General features: G+C 35.6%; 1 protein-coding gene across 1 annotated transcript in view; it reads right to left on the bottom strand.

Moving 5' to 3' along the window:
- Positions 1 to 465: 465 nt before the first annotated feature.
- LOC127733705 (DC-STAMP domain-containing protein 2-like) overlaps positions 466 to 15,153 on the bottom strand; it is a 39,548-nt gene continuing 24,860 nt past the window's right edge. Inside the window, exons 14-16 of the mRNA XM_052243018.1 lie at positions 3,046 to 3,173; positions 2,135 to 2,234; positions 466 to 967 (exon numbers count right to left, since the gene is read on the bottom strand). Coding sequence (XP_052098978.1) covers positions 709 to 967; positions 2,135 to 2,234; positions 3,046 to 3,173 — 487 coding nt within the window. The 3' untranslated portion in view covers positions 466 to 708. The remainder of the gene's footprint in view (positions 968 to 2,134; positions 2,235 to 3,045; positions 3,174 to 15,153) is intronic.

The following is a 15,153-nucleotide window of genomic DNA, read 5'->3' as shown; positions in this document are numbered from 1 at the left end:
AATGATACCGAACTATTTTTTTGTATTTTGTAAATAAGGTTTATTGTAAGGTCATTGAATACAAATTCTATAGTGTGTATCAATGCTTTTTTAAAACAAAATCCATACTTAAAATTATTATACATGTTATACTAGTAAGTGAATTTTAGTCAAATTTTGTACAAATTGTAATTTGTACAATCATTTTTTGTACAATTTGTACAAAGTCAAAATAAAAATTATAATTTGTACAATTTTTTTGTACAAATTATAATTTGTACAAAATGATAACTTGTACACAACATATATACATGTATATTGAAAGGTTAATATAGCCATGCTAGCATCATCAGTACTTTTCGATGTTTTATAATCAGCTTGATATAAGGATATCCTTGTACACAGAATTACAAAACCCTTGGAAGTTTTATCACAAACGTTTAATAAAAATATTTGTAACTAAAAGTTTAATTTTATTGGCTATCTTTGAATTTTCATCTCATCTGCTCCTTAACTGCTTTCATCATTATCTTGTTCTATCAGGTCATCATACGAAATTTTTTTAGTGTTTAATAAAACCTTTTTGTAGGACCAGATTTTCTTTTCCAAAACGTCTGATGTAACTGCTGATGAAACTTATCTTGGCGAAACTGGATTGTCATCATTACTTTGAGGTGATAAGTTTTCACTGAAACTCTCTTCAGTCAACTAAACTTGTTCTTGGTCAATTTAATGTAATCTATGAACGGATCCTTCCAGTAATGACTGCGCCATTTCATCACTGAACACTTCAGACAAGTCCTCATCAATCTGTGATGAAGCTTCGTCAGTGTCATCATTTTTCTTTGGTTGAGGAATTGGCATAAATCCAGTCCTTATCAACAACTTGCTTGGAGAATTTTCAGCTCTTATTCTATCTCTCTCTTCTCGACGTAGTCTGGCTTCTTCTTTTTTCTTTAGATATTCATCTTCATCCTCGCTAGAATCTCTGAAAGAAAGTAATAAAATACTTGATAGTAATAAAACACACACGAAAACAAACTAATAATGTCGCATGGTGGTGTTTTAAATAACAGTGACATAAAGATTGGAAAATTCTCAAATGTAAGAGTTTCATCAACTATGATAGATGAATTCAACAACCAATCAACATGCACGAATAGTTTAATTGCATTGTAATTCAGAAATTTCCAACTGAAATGGTTTTATTTTTATTACCTCTGAAGGTTAATATATACATCTGTTTATGTAGTTCATACGTGTTTCTCGTTTCTCGTTTTTATATAGATTAGACCGTTGGTTTTTCCGTTTGAATGGTTTTACACTAGTAATTGTTTGGGGCCCTTTATAGCTTGCTGTTTGATGTGAGCCAATGCTCCGTGTTAAAGGCCGTACCTTGACCTATAATGGTTTACTTTTATAAATTGTAACTTGGATGGAGAGTTGTCTCATTGACACTCATACCACATCTTCCTATATCTATCTACTATCTGTACGGCTTGTAATTAAGATTTTGCGGTATAAATAAAATGATTTGCAATACACGCATGTATACATCTGTCTTAAGTTAACATGTGATCAACGGGAAGACTGGCATATCCCAATTATATTTTACTTAAAAAAGTGTTATTTTACAAAAAGTCTGTGAAATAATCAAGAAATTATTGTAAAACTCCCATTTGTCCGTGTGCAATAAAACACACCGAAGATGTGCACTGCCTATTTTGAACAAATTGAATTAATGGTATTTAGTTTGTATCATTCGAAAAAGTTTTCTTTCAACATTCTTTGAACTTTGCACAGTGTTAAAGCTTGGCATAAACTAGGAACCCTTCATGTGTTTCGGATGGATTTCGGCGACGCAGACAACAATGAGATCAGGAGCTGCTTAGCCTTTCAAGGCACCTAAGTTGATTCTCAAGGCCACCTCGCATGGTCAAATTTAAGTCAGCACTGCAATGTTTTGTTGATGGCTTTTTTTTTTGGTCGACGTTTATCCTGTAGTTCAGGTATGCCTGTCTTCGCTTTTCAGTTTTCGAACATCCCCTATAGTATTTTCGATCTTTTCTTAAATTATTTATCTGATTATCATGAGTTGTCATGCGTTCTTCACTTTCTACCTGTATTTAATTATCAAACAAAAGTTAATATGTACCTTTCTTCACTGTAGTCTGATAGATCTCCATAGTCAATAGGATTCATACAAACTGTGCACATATTGTTTAAATCATCATAGCAATCACAGCAATAGACCGCTGAAAAAGTGAAAAATTTCATTTAGACAAGATCTTTATACATGTATTTATATTTTATAAGTTCTTTAAATCAGTCAAATTATTAATATGTGCAACTACTAATAGCATAAGTCGTATTTGGTACAACTTTTTGAATTTTTGGTTATTAACAATTTTCATTTTTGGATTTGTTGTGGCTTTTCAACTGTTTTGAGTGGAGCGTCACTAATGATTCTTATGTAGACGAAACGCGCGTCTTGGACACCAAGTTATAAGCCTGTTATTTTAATTAGTTTTAATAGGATGTACAATGGATGTTCTATAAAAAAAATGGGATTCATTTTTTTTCCCTAAATATTTCGATCAGAGTTCAAATTTTTGTATAACATGAATAGATGTTGCTAAATGGAACTATCGAGTGAACAATCTCAGTTACGCAACCATTTAAGCCACAATCTATGAAATTTATGAAGTACTAGTAATATATTATGTATTCATGTAGTAATTTCCTTTTGGGACTTTATATATATATATATATATGCATATTAGCACCATTCAACATCCAAGCTATCTATGTGGAACTTGCAAGCTGCAATATGTTGGTGAAAAAAAAAAAATTTATAGACTTGTGTCTTTATTTTGTATTATAAGATGTTTAATATGTGTTCGTCAGTCAACTAGAAAACTATATATACAACCTGAGGATAACACTTTCAGCTCTAAAAGAGAATCGAACATAAAATCTGAAAACAAAGATAAAATTATAGTATAAAATTCGATGCATAAACAATTTGTTTTAAATAATTGAAAAACTGCAATATTGTTCAAATACCTCTGCAGTCACCATTTACACAGTGATAAAAGTTTTCCATGTCTGCTATTCTTCCTTCGCGCCCGCAACTAAGACATGCTTTTTGCTCCCATCCAAGATACTTTAGAAGTTTTCGACATATTTCGTATCTGCAATGATATGCATATATCATTATCATACAGTTTAACAATAATCTTTTATATTATATACGATTTGATGTTTATAGTTTTTTAAGCTTGTATTTTTAACAACCACTGGGTAGATGCCACTGCTGGTGGATATTTTCTCCTCGAGGGTATCACCAGCGCAGTTGACATATTGTTGATATGGCCATATTACCTTAGCGATATTTGGCAAAACCTTTCAGAATTTGGGGTACTTAATGCTCTTCAACTTCGTATTTCATTTGGCCTTTTAATTTTTTTGATTCGAGCTTCCTTTGTAGACAAAACGCGAAACAAAATTATAAGCCTGCTGTCTTTGATGAGTTTTTAATATTAGTTTGTGGTAATATAATTATTTTCACAAAGTGAAATTGCATTTCATTTCCAATACTAGTAGTTTACTTTAGCAGAGCAGGGTATGCTATTTTTTCTGGAGCGGCTATAACTGAATTCTTATTGCTCAAAGTTATTTTTTTAGTTTTTGCCTATTACATACAGGTGCGTATGTAAGCTAACGTTGATACATTTTGAGTATGTACAGTAGCGGAGAGCGAAGTTTTCTGTTATACTTAGCTCATTGTAAATATACAGTAATGAACAGTAGTTTCGATATCATATTCATGTATAAATGAGAACTAGCATTTGTTATACCCCACTATGAAATTGGGGGTATATTGTAATCACCATGTCCGTTTGTCCGTCCGTCAATCAAATATTTTCGTACAAATTTATCCCAAGAACCACTATAAACAGAACGAGTTCATATTTGGTCAGAAGCTTGACAGTGGTGAGTTGTAAGGTGTGAGCCTTTTCTAAGTTGTCTGACACCTACTTCCTGTTGGCTAATACTTTAAATATTTCAATATGCTGAATGAACGTATTTTTTTGACACACATATCTTCAGTACTTCTGAACAGAATTTCTTGATAATTATCTTGTTACCAGCTTGACAATGATAAGTTGTAGCGTGTGTGCGCTTTTTGAATTACGTTGCGGTGTAAACTTAGCACAACAACGTGCGGACTTTAATGTTTTGTTTCCAAGATATTGATATAATTTAAAACTAAGTGAGAGCCTTTCCATTTTTTTTATATAGAAAAACTACTTGCCATGCCTTAACAAAAAAAGTTTGTTATTGAACGTATATGTTTATGTATAATACGTAGTTTTTGCTGGCATAATATTGTATTCATGTGACGGTGAATATCTCCAAACCTGTATAATTTAGCATACAAATACATATTTTAAAAGTTCTGTCGATAAATAGGTAAAAAATCACCATCAGTTTTTAGAGCAAATCTAAAGTATTGCTCCCATAAAATATTGAAGGGAATTCTGACAATATGAAACACCTTTGAAATGAGATGCTCTCGTCATTTTTAATGAAGCTTTTGCATCGTGATTGTATCAGATGCATATGCATAGCTTCTTATTTTAGATAACTTCTACTTCTACTTCTACCATATAGTGACCGCCTTCAACAAATTGAAGATTATGTCACAGGAGGAAACTTACAACAAGACATAGATTGATATATATACAATCTTTAAAAAATACGAAAAAAAAAAAAAAAAAAAAAAAAAAAAAATGCTTTGTATAATTAAGTATGATGTAATAGATGAGTTAATATTGATGCTTTTAAATTGAAGATTTGAAAGAGTCTACTGAAGTGCAATTTACAATGTTGTCCGGTAGTTTGTTCCAGTCGGTAATAGTTCTTGGAAAGTAGGATTCTTTTCTGTACTGTGTTTTGCAGGATGGAATTTGGAAGCTGTTCGAATTTGAATGTCTTGTTTGTCTTTTTTGTGGGATTAATTTATTATTTTTAGGTATTGCAACCTTTTCGTGTTCAATTTTATAAAGCATTACCAATCTTGAGTCTTTTCTTCTGTCAGAGAGGCTGCGCCATTCAAGATGTTGTAACATGTTACCAACGCTTGAGGTGTTTCTGTATTTGTTGGTAACAAGACGCGCAGCCCTCCTTTGAACTTTTTCAATGCTATCTATGTCTTGTTGTAAGTATGGATCCCAAACAGAGCAAGCATACTCTAGTGATGGTCTTACTAGGGACTTATATGCTTGCTCTTTAATTGATGTTGAGCTTATGTTCAGGTTCCTCCTTAGAAAGCCTAGGGTGCTATTAGCTTTCTTGCATATGTTATTTATGTGCACATCCCATTTAAGGTTGGAACTGATGGTAACCCCCAGATATTTTGCTGTTGTTACATGTTCTAGTGAGTGATTGTGTAATGTGTAGTTAAATTTGATTGGTTTTTTATTTCTGGTGACTGAAATTACATTACACTTATCTGGGTGGAATGCCATTTTCCACATACTTTCCCACGATGCCAGTTTGTCAAGATCTTTTTGTTATGTGGATGCTTCGGAATTTGATTTTATTGCCAAATACACTATTGTGTCGTCTGCAAATAAACGTACTGTAGATGTAAGACCAGTTGGAATGTCGTTAATATAATACAGGAAGAGACTTGGTCCAAGAACTGACCCCTGTGGAACCCCTGACTCAACTGCAACATACTCAGATTTTTCCCCCTCTAGAACTACTGCCTGTTTACGATTGCTTAGAAAATTTTGTATCCAGTAATTTAATTCCCCCTGTATCCCGTAATGGTGAAGCTTATTAGTTAGAAGAGAATGTGAAACTTTATCGAATGCTTTAGAAAAATCCCTGACCAAAATATCTGTTTGTTTACCGTTTTCCATGTTAAGTGAGACATCATCTATAAATTCAAGTAGTTGTGTTTCGCAGGATCGACCTCTGCGAAATCCATGCTGTAGGGGATATAAAATGTTGTGATTATCTGCATGTGTCATGATGTGTTTAACTACTATGTGTTCTAAAAGTTTGCAACAAATACATGTGAGAGATATAGGGCGGTAGTTTTCAGGGTTATATTTTTGGCCTTTTTTGTATACAGGAGAGACATGGGCAGTTTTCCAGTCATCTGGAACAACACCTGTTTTAACTGACTTCTCAAAGATAATGGTAAGTATTGGTGCAATTTCATGTGAAAGTTCTTTTAAAAATCTTGGTTTAATTTCGTCTGGTCCTGCTGCTTTACATAAAATGTTAAAACCACTCTCAATCAAACAAAAGTTATCGCTGAACTTTCCATTTCTATGTAGTAGAAACTTTTTTTGCAGCGCCTGCATATAGAGTATATATCTGACGGTTATCGCGATAGTTTGGAATACAATTTGATACTTCATTTTAAACAAAAATCAGCTGATACGGCTATTACAAATTATACATCGGGTTTTACTACACACTTACATATGTAAACCTCGACCCTCCAAAAAAAATAAAAAAATAACCAGTCATGCATGCAGGTATAATGACAAATTATAGTACATGTAATTTTAATGGTCTTTTATCAAAACTTGTATCTTTCAAAAACGTACACGGTGACAAAATTTTATAGCTATAAATACGTTACCATCATAAATTCTGAGTGTAACCCCAATTGCGTCATAGGTCAGATGGAAAATCCCGACTAAAAATAAACGTACTCTCACTGGTCCGGACATATACCCCTGTTTGCCCATATTCTCCCATTCAATTTCCATCTGCGACATCGGTCACACGTGCAAATTATTACAGATTCAACAGAGAAGTGTTTAGTTGTTTGTAAAGTTTTTTGAATAGCTTAATTGCTTTTCATATATTGTGTATATTATTGGAAATTTATTCCCTTGTTTAGTTTGAATTTCTAAACAAATTATTTGTGTTTTTTTGACTAAAGTAAATTTTATTATGGACTTTAATTTGAATAGTCCGTACGTAAATATTCCTGGTTCGGACTATCTCTTAGATGGGTCATTACCTTTAAGTCCCCCCCCAAACTACCAGTACATTGACCGGAGTTTCGACAACGGTGTCTGGTAATGCTACCTATCCGACCCTTTCACAAGGTTCGGCCATGCATTTGGGGGGGGGGGGGGGGGGTACCTACGTCAACTTCGGTGACTCATACTTTATCTAGGCCTGTTAATTCATCGGGTACTATTAGTTCTGTCCCAGGTACAGCTATGGGCTTGAACTTGCCAGGTTCTAGACCCCCATTATCCTATTGTGGGTATATGCTTCCCAACACGGGCACACAACCTTTACCCTCATGGTCTCAGCCACCTTGGCCACAGTCTTACTCTTATGGTGGGTTTATGCCAAACCAACCTGGTTTTTGGCCTTATAGGGACAATTTCTATGGTCCCCCTTCTGGGGTAGCTACTGCACCAGACCTTTAGGTCCTGCTCCACCCGTAGCAGTATCTTTGACTCCTGCAGTAGCTCCTTCTACCACCGTACTTGACTCTCGAGCTCAATCTTCTAGCTCCTCTCATGGTACTCAGGGTTCTGATCATGCATCATCTTTGGATGGTTTTCAGAAGTTACTTTTGGACTTTGGTGAGTCTTTCAAGGCTGAATTTAGTACTCTATCCAGTCGTATGTCTCTACTGGAGAATAGAGTTTCTTCTCATTAACCTTCTCCAGCTAAGTCTGTAGAATGTGATGAGAGGGAGGATGATGAGCTTTCTGTTTCCCCTGGGAGTCATGAAAGGGCTTTCCTCACTGATGAGGATGTTGAAAGTTCTTCTTCTCCCAAGGTATCGAAGACGGCCCCTGAGCCTTCTTCTAAGTTAGCTCAACAACCTCCCACCAAGGAGACTGAGGATCCTCCATCCTTGAAGGATCTTAGGGATAAGGTGTATACCTTGATGAGGGATGAAGCACATATCCCTTTTGCCTCTCCTTCCAAGCCGAAGAAACCTTCTTCAACTTTTGAAGCTTCCTGTGGTAATATTTTCTCAGGATACTGTGACTTCTCACAATTCTTTTCCTGAATCTGGCCATATGGCATTTGCTTTACAATTTATTAATGAAGGTATCGCTAATTCTGCTAGTGAAAAGGTTGCTAATAACAATATCTCTGGATTTGGAATGTCATCCTTTTCTGATCAGGTGATGTACAAGGATTTTGATATCTTTGATTCTTCACTGGGTAGACTTGTTCCCAGTTGTGACAAATCTATGTCATCTTTATTGGGAAAAAAGCCAGTTGATGGTCTTCGTCTCACTCAACCTGTTTGGTCAAAGACTGAGAATCTCCTTCGTAGTGCTTCTCAAGTTCTTGGCACAGCCGAACATTTTCTAGCTGCAACCGGACATTTGCTTAACAGCGAAGATTCGGTTGTTCCAGCAGAATTACGATCCTTCTTACTTCAACTGGATAAAGCTCTCGGTTCATCTCAGTTGCTTTTAATGGGTTCTATTGCTAATTGCACCCTATCTAAAAGAGCAGAGTTTCTTGAAAACATTTCTGTTGCTGAGCCTTTGAAAGATTCTTTACTGAAATCTCCACTTACTGACAAGATGTTTGGTTTACCCTTACAGCGGGTTCAAGAGGAACTCAGCAAAAACCCTCCTCCAGTCAAAGTTAGTGTACAAGTTACTAATGGCAAGAGGTCGGTTAATGCTACATCTAGTTCTACTAGTACTTCTGCTTCAGGTTGTCCTCCTTCTTCTGCTAAGAAAAGGAAGAATAACTACGGCAAACCGCAGAACAAACCCCATAACTCCGGAAAAAGCTCAGGTAGCAATACACAGTTAGGAAAAAAACTTAAAATTGACACTCATAATTTTTAAACACCCTCTTTCCCTTCCTTTCTAACAAATAAGGCTTAATATTTGTGTTATGCATGTGTATATTTATAGAAAGAGAATCTTCCATAGATTTGATTTCTAATGGTTATAATGGTGAAATATAATCTCTTTTGGGTGTAACCATGGCAACAATCTGCATTTCTTTGATACAAAATATTGCATAAAAGGGGGGGTGAACATGTCACAAAAGTCTCCAAAATTTGGTCCAAAGGAAAATTTCAATCAACTACAGTGATACCTTTCCTGAATCCATAGACATATATCAATCAAGAGGTCCAAAAAAAATCATATGCATTTCTGCTCGTTTTTCCATAAAATTGAATTGAAAAGATCGAGCGCAAAATCTTTGTTGATAAACACTACAATAATGTATGGACCTATGGGCGGTACGGATAGGAAAATACGGACTGTCAAACAGAAAAATGGCCTATAAAACATGCTAAAAACAATCTAAATGTTCATATAAACCCACTAAGAAGGCTATATTATTCTTCAATTATCTAAAAATCAATTTTATTGTACAAAAACTTTCATATTTAAAAAATTCACCATGGCCATAATGCGAAACTAAACTTCTAACTGTGTATTGCTACCTCAGGTAAGCCTTCTGGTGGTTTTAAGGGTCCCAAGAAACCTGGGTCTAGTACCTAGGTTCTTGCCCCCTCGTACGTTATTGACAGCTTCCCCAGGAAAAAAACTTAAAATTGACACTCATAATTTTTAAACACCCTCTTTCCCTTCCTTTCTAACAAATAAGGCTTAATATTTGTGTTATGCATGTGTATATTTATAGAAAGAGAATCTTCCATAGATTTGATTTCTAATGGTTATAATGGTGAAATATAATCTCTTTTGGGTGTAACCATGGCAACAATCTGCATTTCTTTGATACAAAATATTGCATAAAAGGGGGGGTGAACATGTCACAAAAGTCTCCAAAATTTGGTCCAAAGGAAAATTTCAATCAACTACAGTGATACCTTTCCTGAATCCATAGACATATATCAATCAAGAGGTCCAAAAAAAATCATATACATTTCTGCTCGTTTTTCCATAAAATTGAATTGAAAAGATCGAGCGCAAAATCTTTGTTGATAAACACTACAATAATGTATGGACCTATGGGCGGTACGGATAGGAAAATACGGACTGTCAAACAGAAAAATGGCCTATTAAATATGCTAAAAACAATCTAAATGTTCATATAAACCCACTAAGAAGGCTATATTATTCTTCAATTATCTAAAAATCAATTTTATTGTACAAAAACTTTCATATTTAAAAAATTCACCATGGCCATAATGCGAAACTAAACTTCTAACTGTGTATTGCTACCTCAGGTAAGCCTTCTGGTGGTTTTAAGGGTCCCAAGAAACCTGGGTCTAGTACCTAGGTTCTTGCCCCCTCGTACGTTATTGACAGCTTCCCCAGGGGAAAATTTACAACAAGTTCCTCAAAAATCAATACCAGTAGGGGGAGGTTAAGTTTTTTCCTAAATCAGTGGAAGAAAATTACCTCAGACTGTTATGTGCTGTCAATAATTCGAGGGGGATTAACACTTCAGTTCAAGAACCCACCTCCTCTGTCTGCAGTTCCGATAAGTTTGTCTCATACTCAAGACCCAGTCAAGTATCAACTTCTACCAGTAGAAGTGGACACAATGTTACAAAAATCTGCAATAGAGGAGGTGTCGCTCTTAACTCTATCTCCGGGATTTTATTCCCGTCTTTTTCTGGTTCCAAAGAAGACTGGAGGAATGAGGCCGGTCATAGACCTATCTATTCTGAACAACTTTCTTATTGTTCCCCATTTCAAAATGGAAACCAACAGATCAATCAGGGCTTCAATCCTTCCAGGAATGTGGACTACTTCTCTGGATCTTTCAGATGCTTATTTCAACACTCCCATTTCCCATACTTACAGGAAATACCTTCGCTTCGTTTGGAACAACAAAGTTTTCCAGTTCAAGGCTCTACCTTTTGGCCTGTCTACAGCCCCTTTGGCTTTTACCAAAATCATGCAGGCAGCTATAGCTCACCTACATTCCCTGTCTATTCAGATTCATTCCTACCTGGACGATTCCCTTCTCAAGGAATTTTGCCCAATCAAATTGAGGGTTCAGACAGATTTGGTCATCAATTGTTTTCTGTCCCTAGGCTTCCTAATCTCTTGGAAAAAGTCAGAGATAATTCCTTCTCAAGACTTTGTTTTCCTGGGAGAACATTTCCTAACCAGTGTAGGCCTAGTCCTCCCACCAGAGGAAAAATTTACAAAACTATGTCTGAAAATACATTTATTCCTGACGGTTCAATCAGTCACAGCACGTCAATTCTTGCAACTTCTGGGTCTATTAAACTCTCTGGCAGATGTAATTCCATTGGGACGACTTCACATTCGTCCGCTTCAGTTTTATCTGCACAAGTTATGGATTCAGCTTCACAAGAATGGGAAGCATTGATTCCAATCACTCAGCCTTTATTTCCACACCTTCAATGGTGGTTAGTCCGGGAAAATGTAATGAGGGGCCTATGTCTGTCCCCTCAAGTTCCCAGTCTAACATTATTCACAGATGCCTCCATCCTCGGTTGGGTAGCATATCTGGAGGGGCTTACAATCTCGGGAGTCTGGAATCCAGATCTTTTGGAAGAGCATATCAATGTATTGGAAATGAAAGCAGTTCTGTTTGCACTGAATCATTTCCAAATGTCTCTAAAGAATCAGTCTGTCATTCTGGCCACGGACAACACAACAGTTGTAGCTTATCTCAAGAATCAGGGAGGAACCCATTCACCTTCTCTTTATCAGATAGCCAGAGACATTCTCCTTCTGTGTTTTCAACTCCAGGTTCATCTAGTGGTGAGACAAATTTCGGGGCACCTCAATATTCTAGCCGACACTCTATCCAGATCCCTTGCTCCAGTAAACACGGAGTGGGAACTACTTCAAGTAGTTTTCAAAGCTGTGACTCTTCATTGGGGGTCACCTCAGATAGATCTGTTTGCGACCAGTCTCAATCACAAACTTCTAACATTTGTGTCTCCGGTTCCAGATCCAAAATCTTTTGCGGTAGACGCAATGAGCCTATCTTGGAAAGGAATGTTCGGGTACGCCTTCCCTCCTTTCAGGTTTCTCTCCCCAGTACTTCAGAAAATAGCAGGGGAAAATTGCAAGATCATAGTTATTGCTCCAGCATGGCTGAAACAGTCTTGGTTTCCAGACCTTCTGCGCCTATCATGTGCTTGTCCTCTAGGTCTACCTCTGAGACCAGACCTTCTGTCTCAAATCAAGGGCAAGGTTCTTTATCAAAATCCAGAAAAACTTCATCTACACGTCTGGCTTCTCTCAGGGTTAGCCTCAGAAAGAGAGGTTTTCTGAAGGAGCAACCAAGCATCTCACAAAGTCTGTCAGAGACTCCACTAGCATTGTGTATGATGCAAAATGGTCAATCTTCTCAGATTGGTGTAGTGAGCGGGAAATTGATCCTTTCCAAGTCACTGTACAACAATTAGCAGACTTTCTAGTTTTTCTTTTTGAATCCAAAGGATTATGTCCCTCTACTATTAAGGGATATAGATCAGCTATTTCAAGAACTATTCATATTTCTGGTGGCCCAGATTTTGGAAACAATGAGCATATTTCTCTTTTGGTTCGTAGTTTTAGTCTTGAAAGACCAAGACAAAAAACTTTAGTTCCTAAGTGGGACCTTGGACTAGTTTTATCTTTTTTAAAACTTCCTCCTTTTGAACCAGCAGAAACAATAGATTTAAGGTTTCTTTCCTATAAATGCTGTTTTCTTTTAGCTTTGGCTTCTGGACGGAGAAGGAGTGAAATCCATGCCTTCTCTATTTCTGATGCTTGCCTTCGATTTAACAGGGATAAATCTTCTGTTACTCTTTTAACGGATCCTGCTTTTTTGGCAAAGAATCAGATTCCAGATAAGGGTGCAGAACCAGTCGTGATTCCTGCACTCCCTAGCGATTATATTTATGTACTTTTATGTCCAGTAAGAATCCTTTCTATTTATCTGGATAGAACGAGTAGTTTACGTTCTGTTTCTAACTCAAGACTCTTTATTCCTATTAAAAAAGGAATCTCAGATCTTTCTGTTAAAACTATTTCTACTTGGATATGCAAATGCATATCTTTAGCTTATGGTTCTTCTAAGGCAGAACTTTTAAATAGTTTTAATGTTAAAGCTCATGAAGTTAGGGGTATCTCTACATCCTGGGCTCTGTTTAACAGTGCATCTTTAGAAGAGGTACTGTCTGCAGGTTTCTGGAGAAATGAGAACTCTTTTATATCTCATTACCTACAATCTATGGCTACTTTTGCCGAGAGTTTATACTCTCTTGGACCTATAGTTTCAGCACAAAGATTGAACTTTCCGCCTGTTTCTTCTGTTACAGGGGATTCAGCTTTACGTTAGATTCTGTTACTCAGAATTTATGATGGTAACGTATTTATAGCTATAAAATATTCAAATTTTAAAGTAAATTTGGATTTTATTAGATAAATACTTACCATCATAAATTAAAGGTCCCACCCACCTCCCCTTCATCCCCTTTCCTTACGTTTCTGTCTTGAGGAAATTGAATGGGAGAATATGGGCAAACAGGGGTATATGTCCGGACCAGTGAGAGAACGTTTATTTTAAGTCGGGATTTTCCATCTGACCTATGACGCAATTGGGGTTACACTCAGAATTTATGATGGTAAGTATTTATCTAATAAAATCCAAATTTACTTTAAAATTTGAATATGTTCACCTAACATATAGGAACACAAGTCTTGATCTTAATCTGGTAACGCTGGATTTTATCTTCAAAGAAGATTTGACAATAAAACATGTTTAAAGTATTGAGCTCTTAACTCGGAAGAAATTTGTTGTGACATAAAATTAACCTTGTACAAACTATCTCTTTGTAACTATATCTTGGAAATAAAGACAACGCTGCCGCATAAACGTGTATTTTTGTTTAGATCAATTATTAATGCCAATTACAATGGTTCACATTAAATCACTTTGCATTCAGATAAACTTTTGCAATGTTGCTTGTGATGTTTGTCAAAAAAGATAAAAAAAAAATCAAATGAACATTAAATTGTTGTGACTACCTTTATAATATTGGTTAATAATTATAAGTTCTACGATTCTCTTTTTCAAAACCTCGTTATGATCCATGAACACACATTAGCATGCATTTCGATGACATTTTAGAGCAATATAACCACTGGAATTAATTCTGTTCAGGAAAACTTTTCATTCATTTTGACAATTATTTTGATTTTTTGAACAAATTTATTGAACTAAAAAACGATACAAGTTTTTTGGTTGGACCAGCAGCTCTCTCTTTTACTTCCGGTAAAATTGTGATGTCTTGATTATGTAATGTCATAAAAGTATGTCATTTAAAGAATGCGGCGATATCCAATGTAACAAAACTAAATGAAAAAAACCCAAAGACAGAATTAGTGTTGTTAAGTTTGCAGTGTCCATAATCGGTAACCGATATGTAGTTCTGTGTTACACTCAAACGTAGCTCTTTGAGAACATACAAACGTTTATTGACGTATAAACGTGACTGCACGAAAAGGTGCCCCTCATCGCCACAAAAATGTTTTTCTCTCGACATCAAAAGATTAAAGAAATGCTTAACAACTTCTTCCACGGCAAAATACTGCCTTAACAACTTCTTCCACGGCAAAATACTGCCTTAACATATTTGTTCGCAAGAAAGTTCTTTAAATAAGCATGCGGTATAGAATAATGCAAATATCATCGCGTGGCGCTGAGTAACACCGGATATCTTCAAAAGCATTTTTTTACAATATTTTTCAACATCACATCATGTACAAATTGTAAATTTTAGACTGGGTTTATTTTGCAAGCATTGTTTATTTTTTCCGCCTGTATATAAAAAAATTATTATCTCAAAATTCACTTGTTTAAATGGATATATCTACTGTTGACCGGTTGATTTAGTTAAAAAAAACCAATGAATGACCAGTCAAAGAAATAATGTATGCGTTTCGTAAAATTGTAGCGCAGGTATTTGAAAGTCTAGATTCTGATCGAAAAAGTCAAGTAAGTACTTCTTAACAACTAAAAATTCCAAATAACAAGAATTTTTGTACCGGTGTGCTGTAAATTTTAGAAAAAAAAAACGATGATTAACCTGGTGAATTTTGAAGTTTTCAGAAAATTGACTCTCACCTAGGCGTCAGAATCGACTCTAACGTTCTTTCCAGTGAGTTCCTAATAGAATGGTCGTAAAAGCTTTTA

This window comes from Mytilus californianus, unplaced genomic scaffold, assembly GCF_021869535.1.
Source record: "Mytilus californianus isolate M0D057914Y unplaced genomic scaffold, xbMytCali1.0.p SCAF_3, whole genome shotgun sequence".
NCBI classification, from domain to species: domain Eukaryota; kingdom Metazoa; phylum Mollusca; class Bivalvia; order Mytilida; family Mytilidae; genus Mytilus; species Mytilus californianus.
This window is presented reverse-complemented; position numbering and strand designations above follow the sequence as displayed.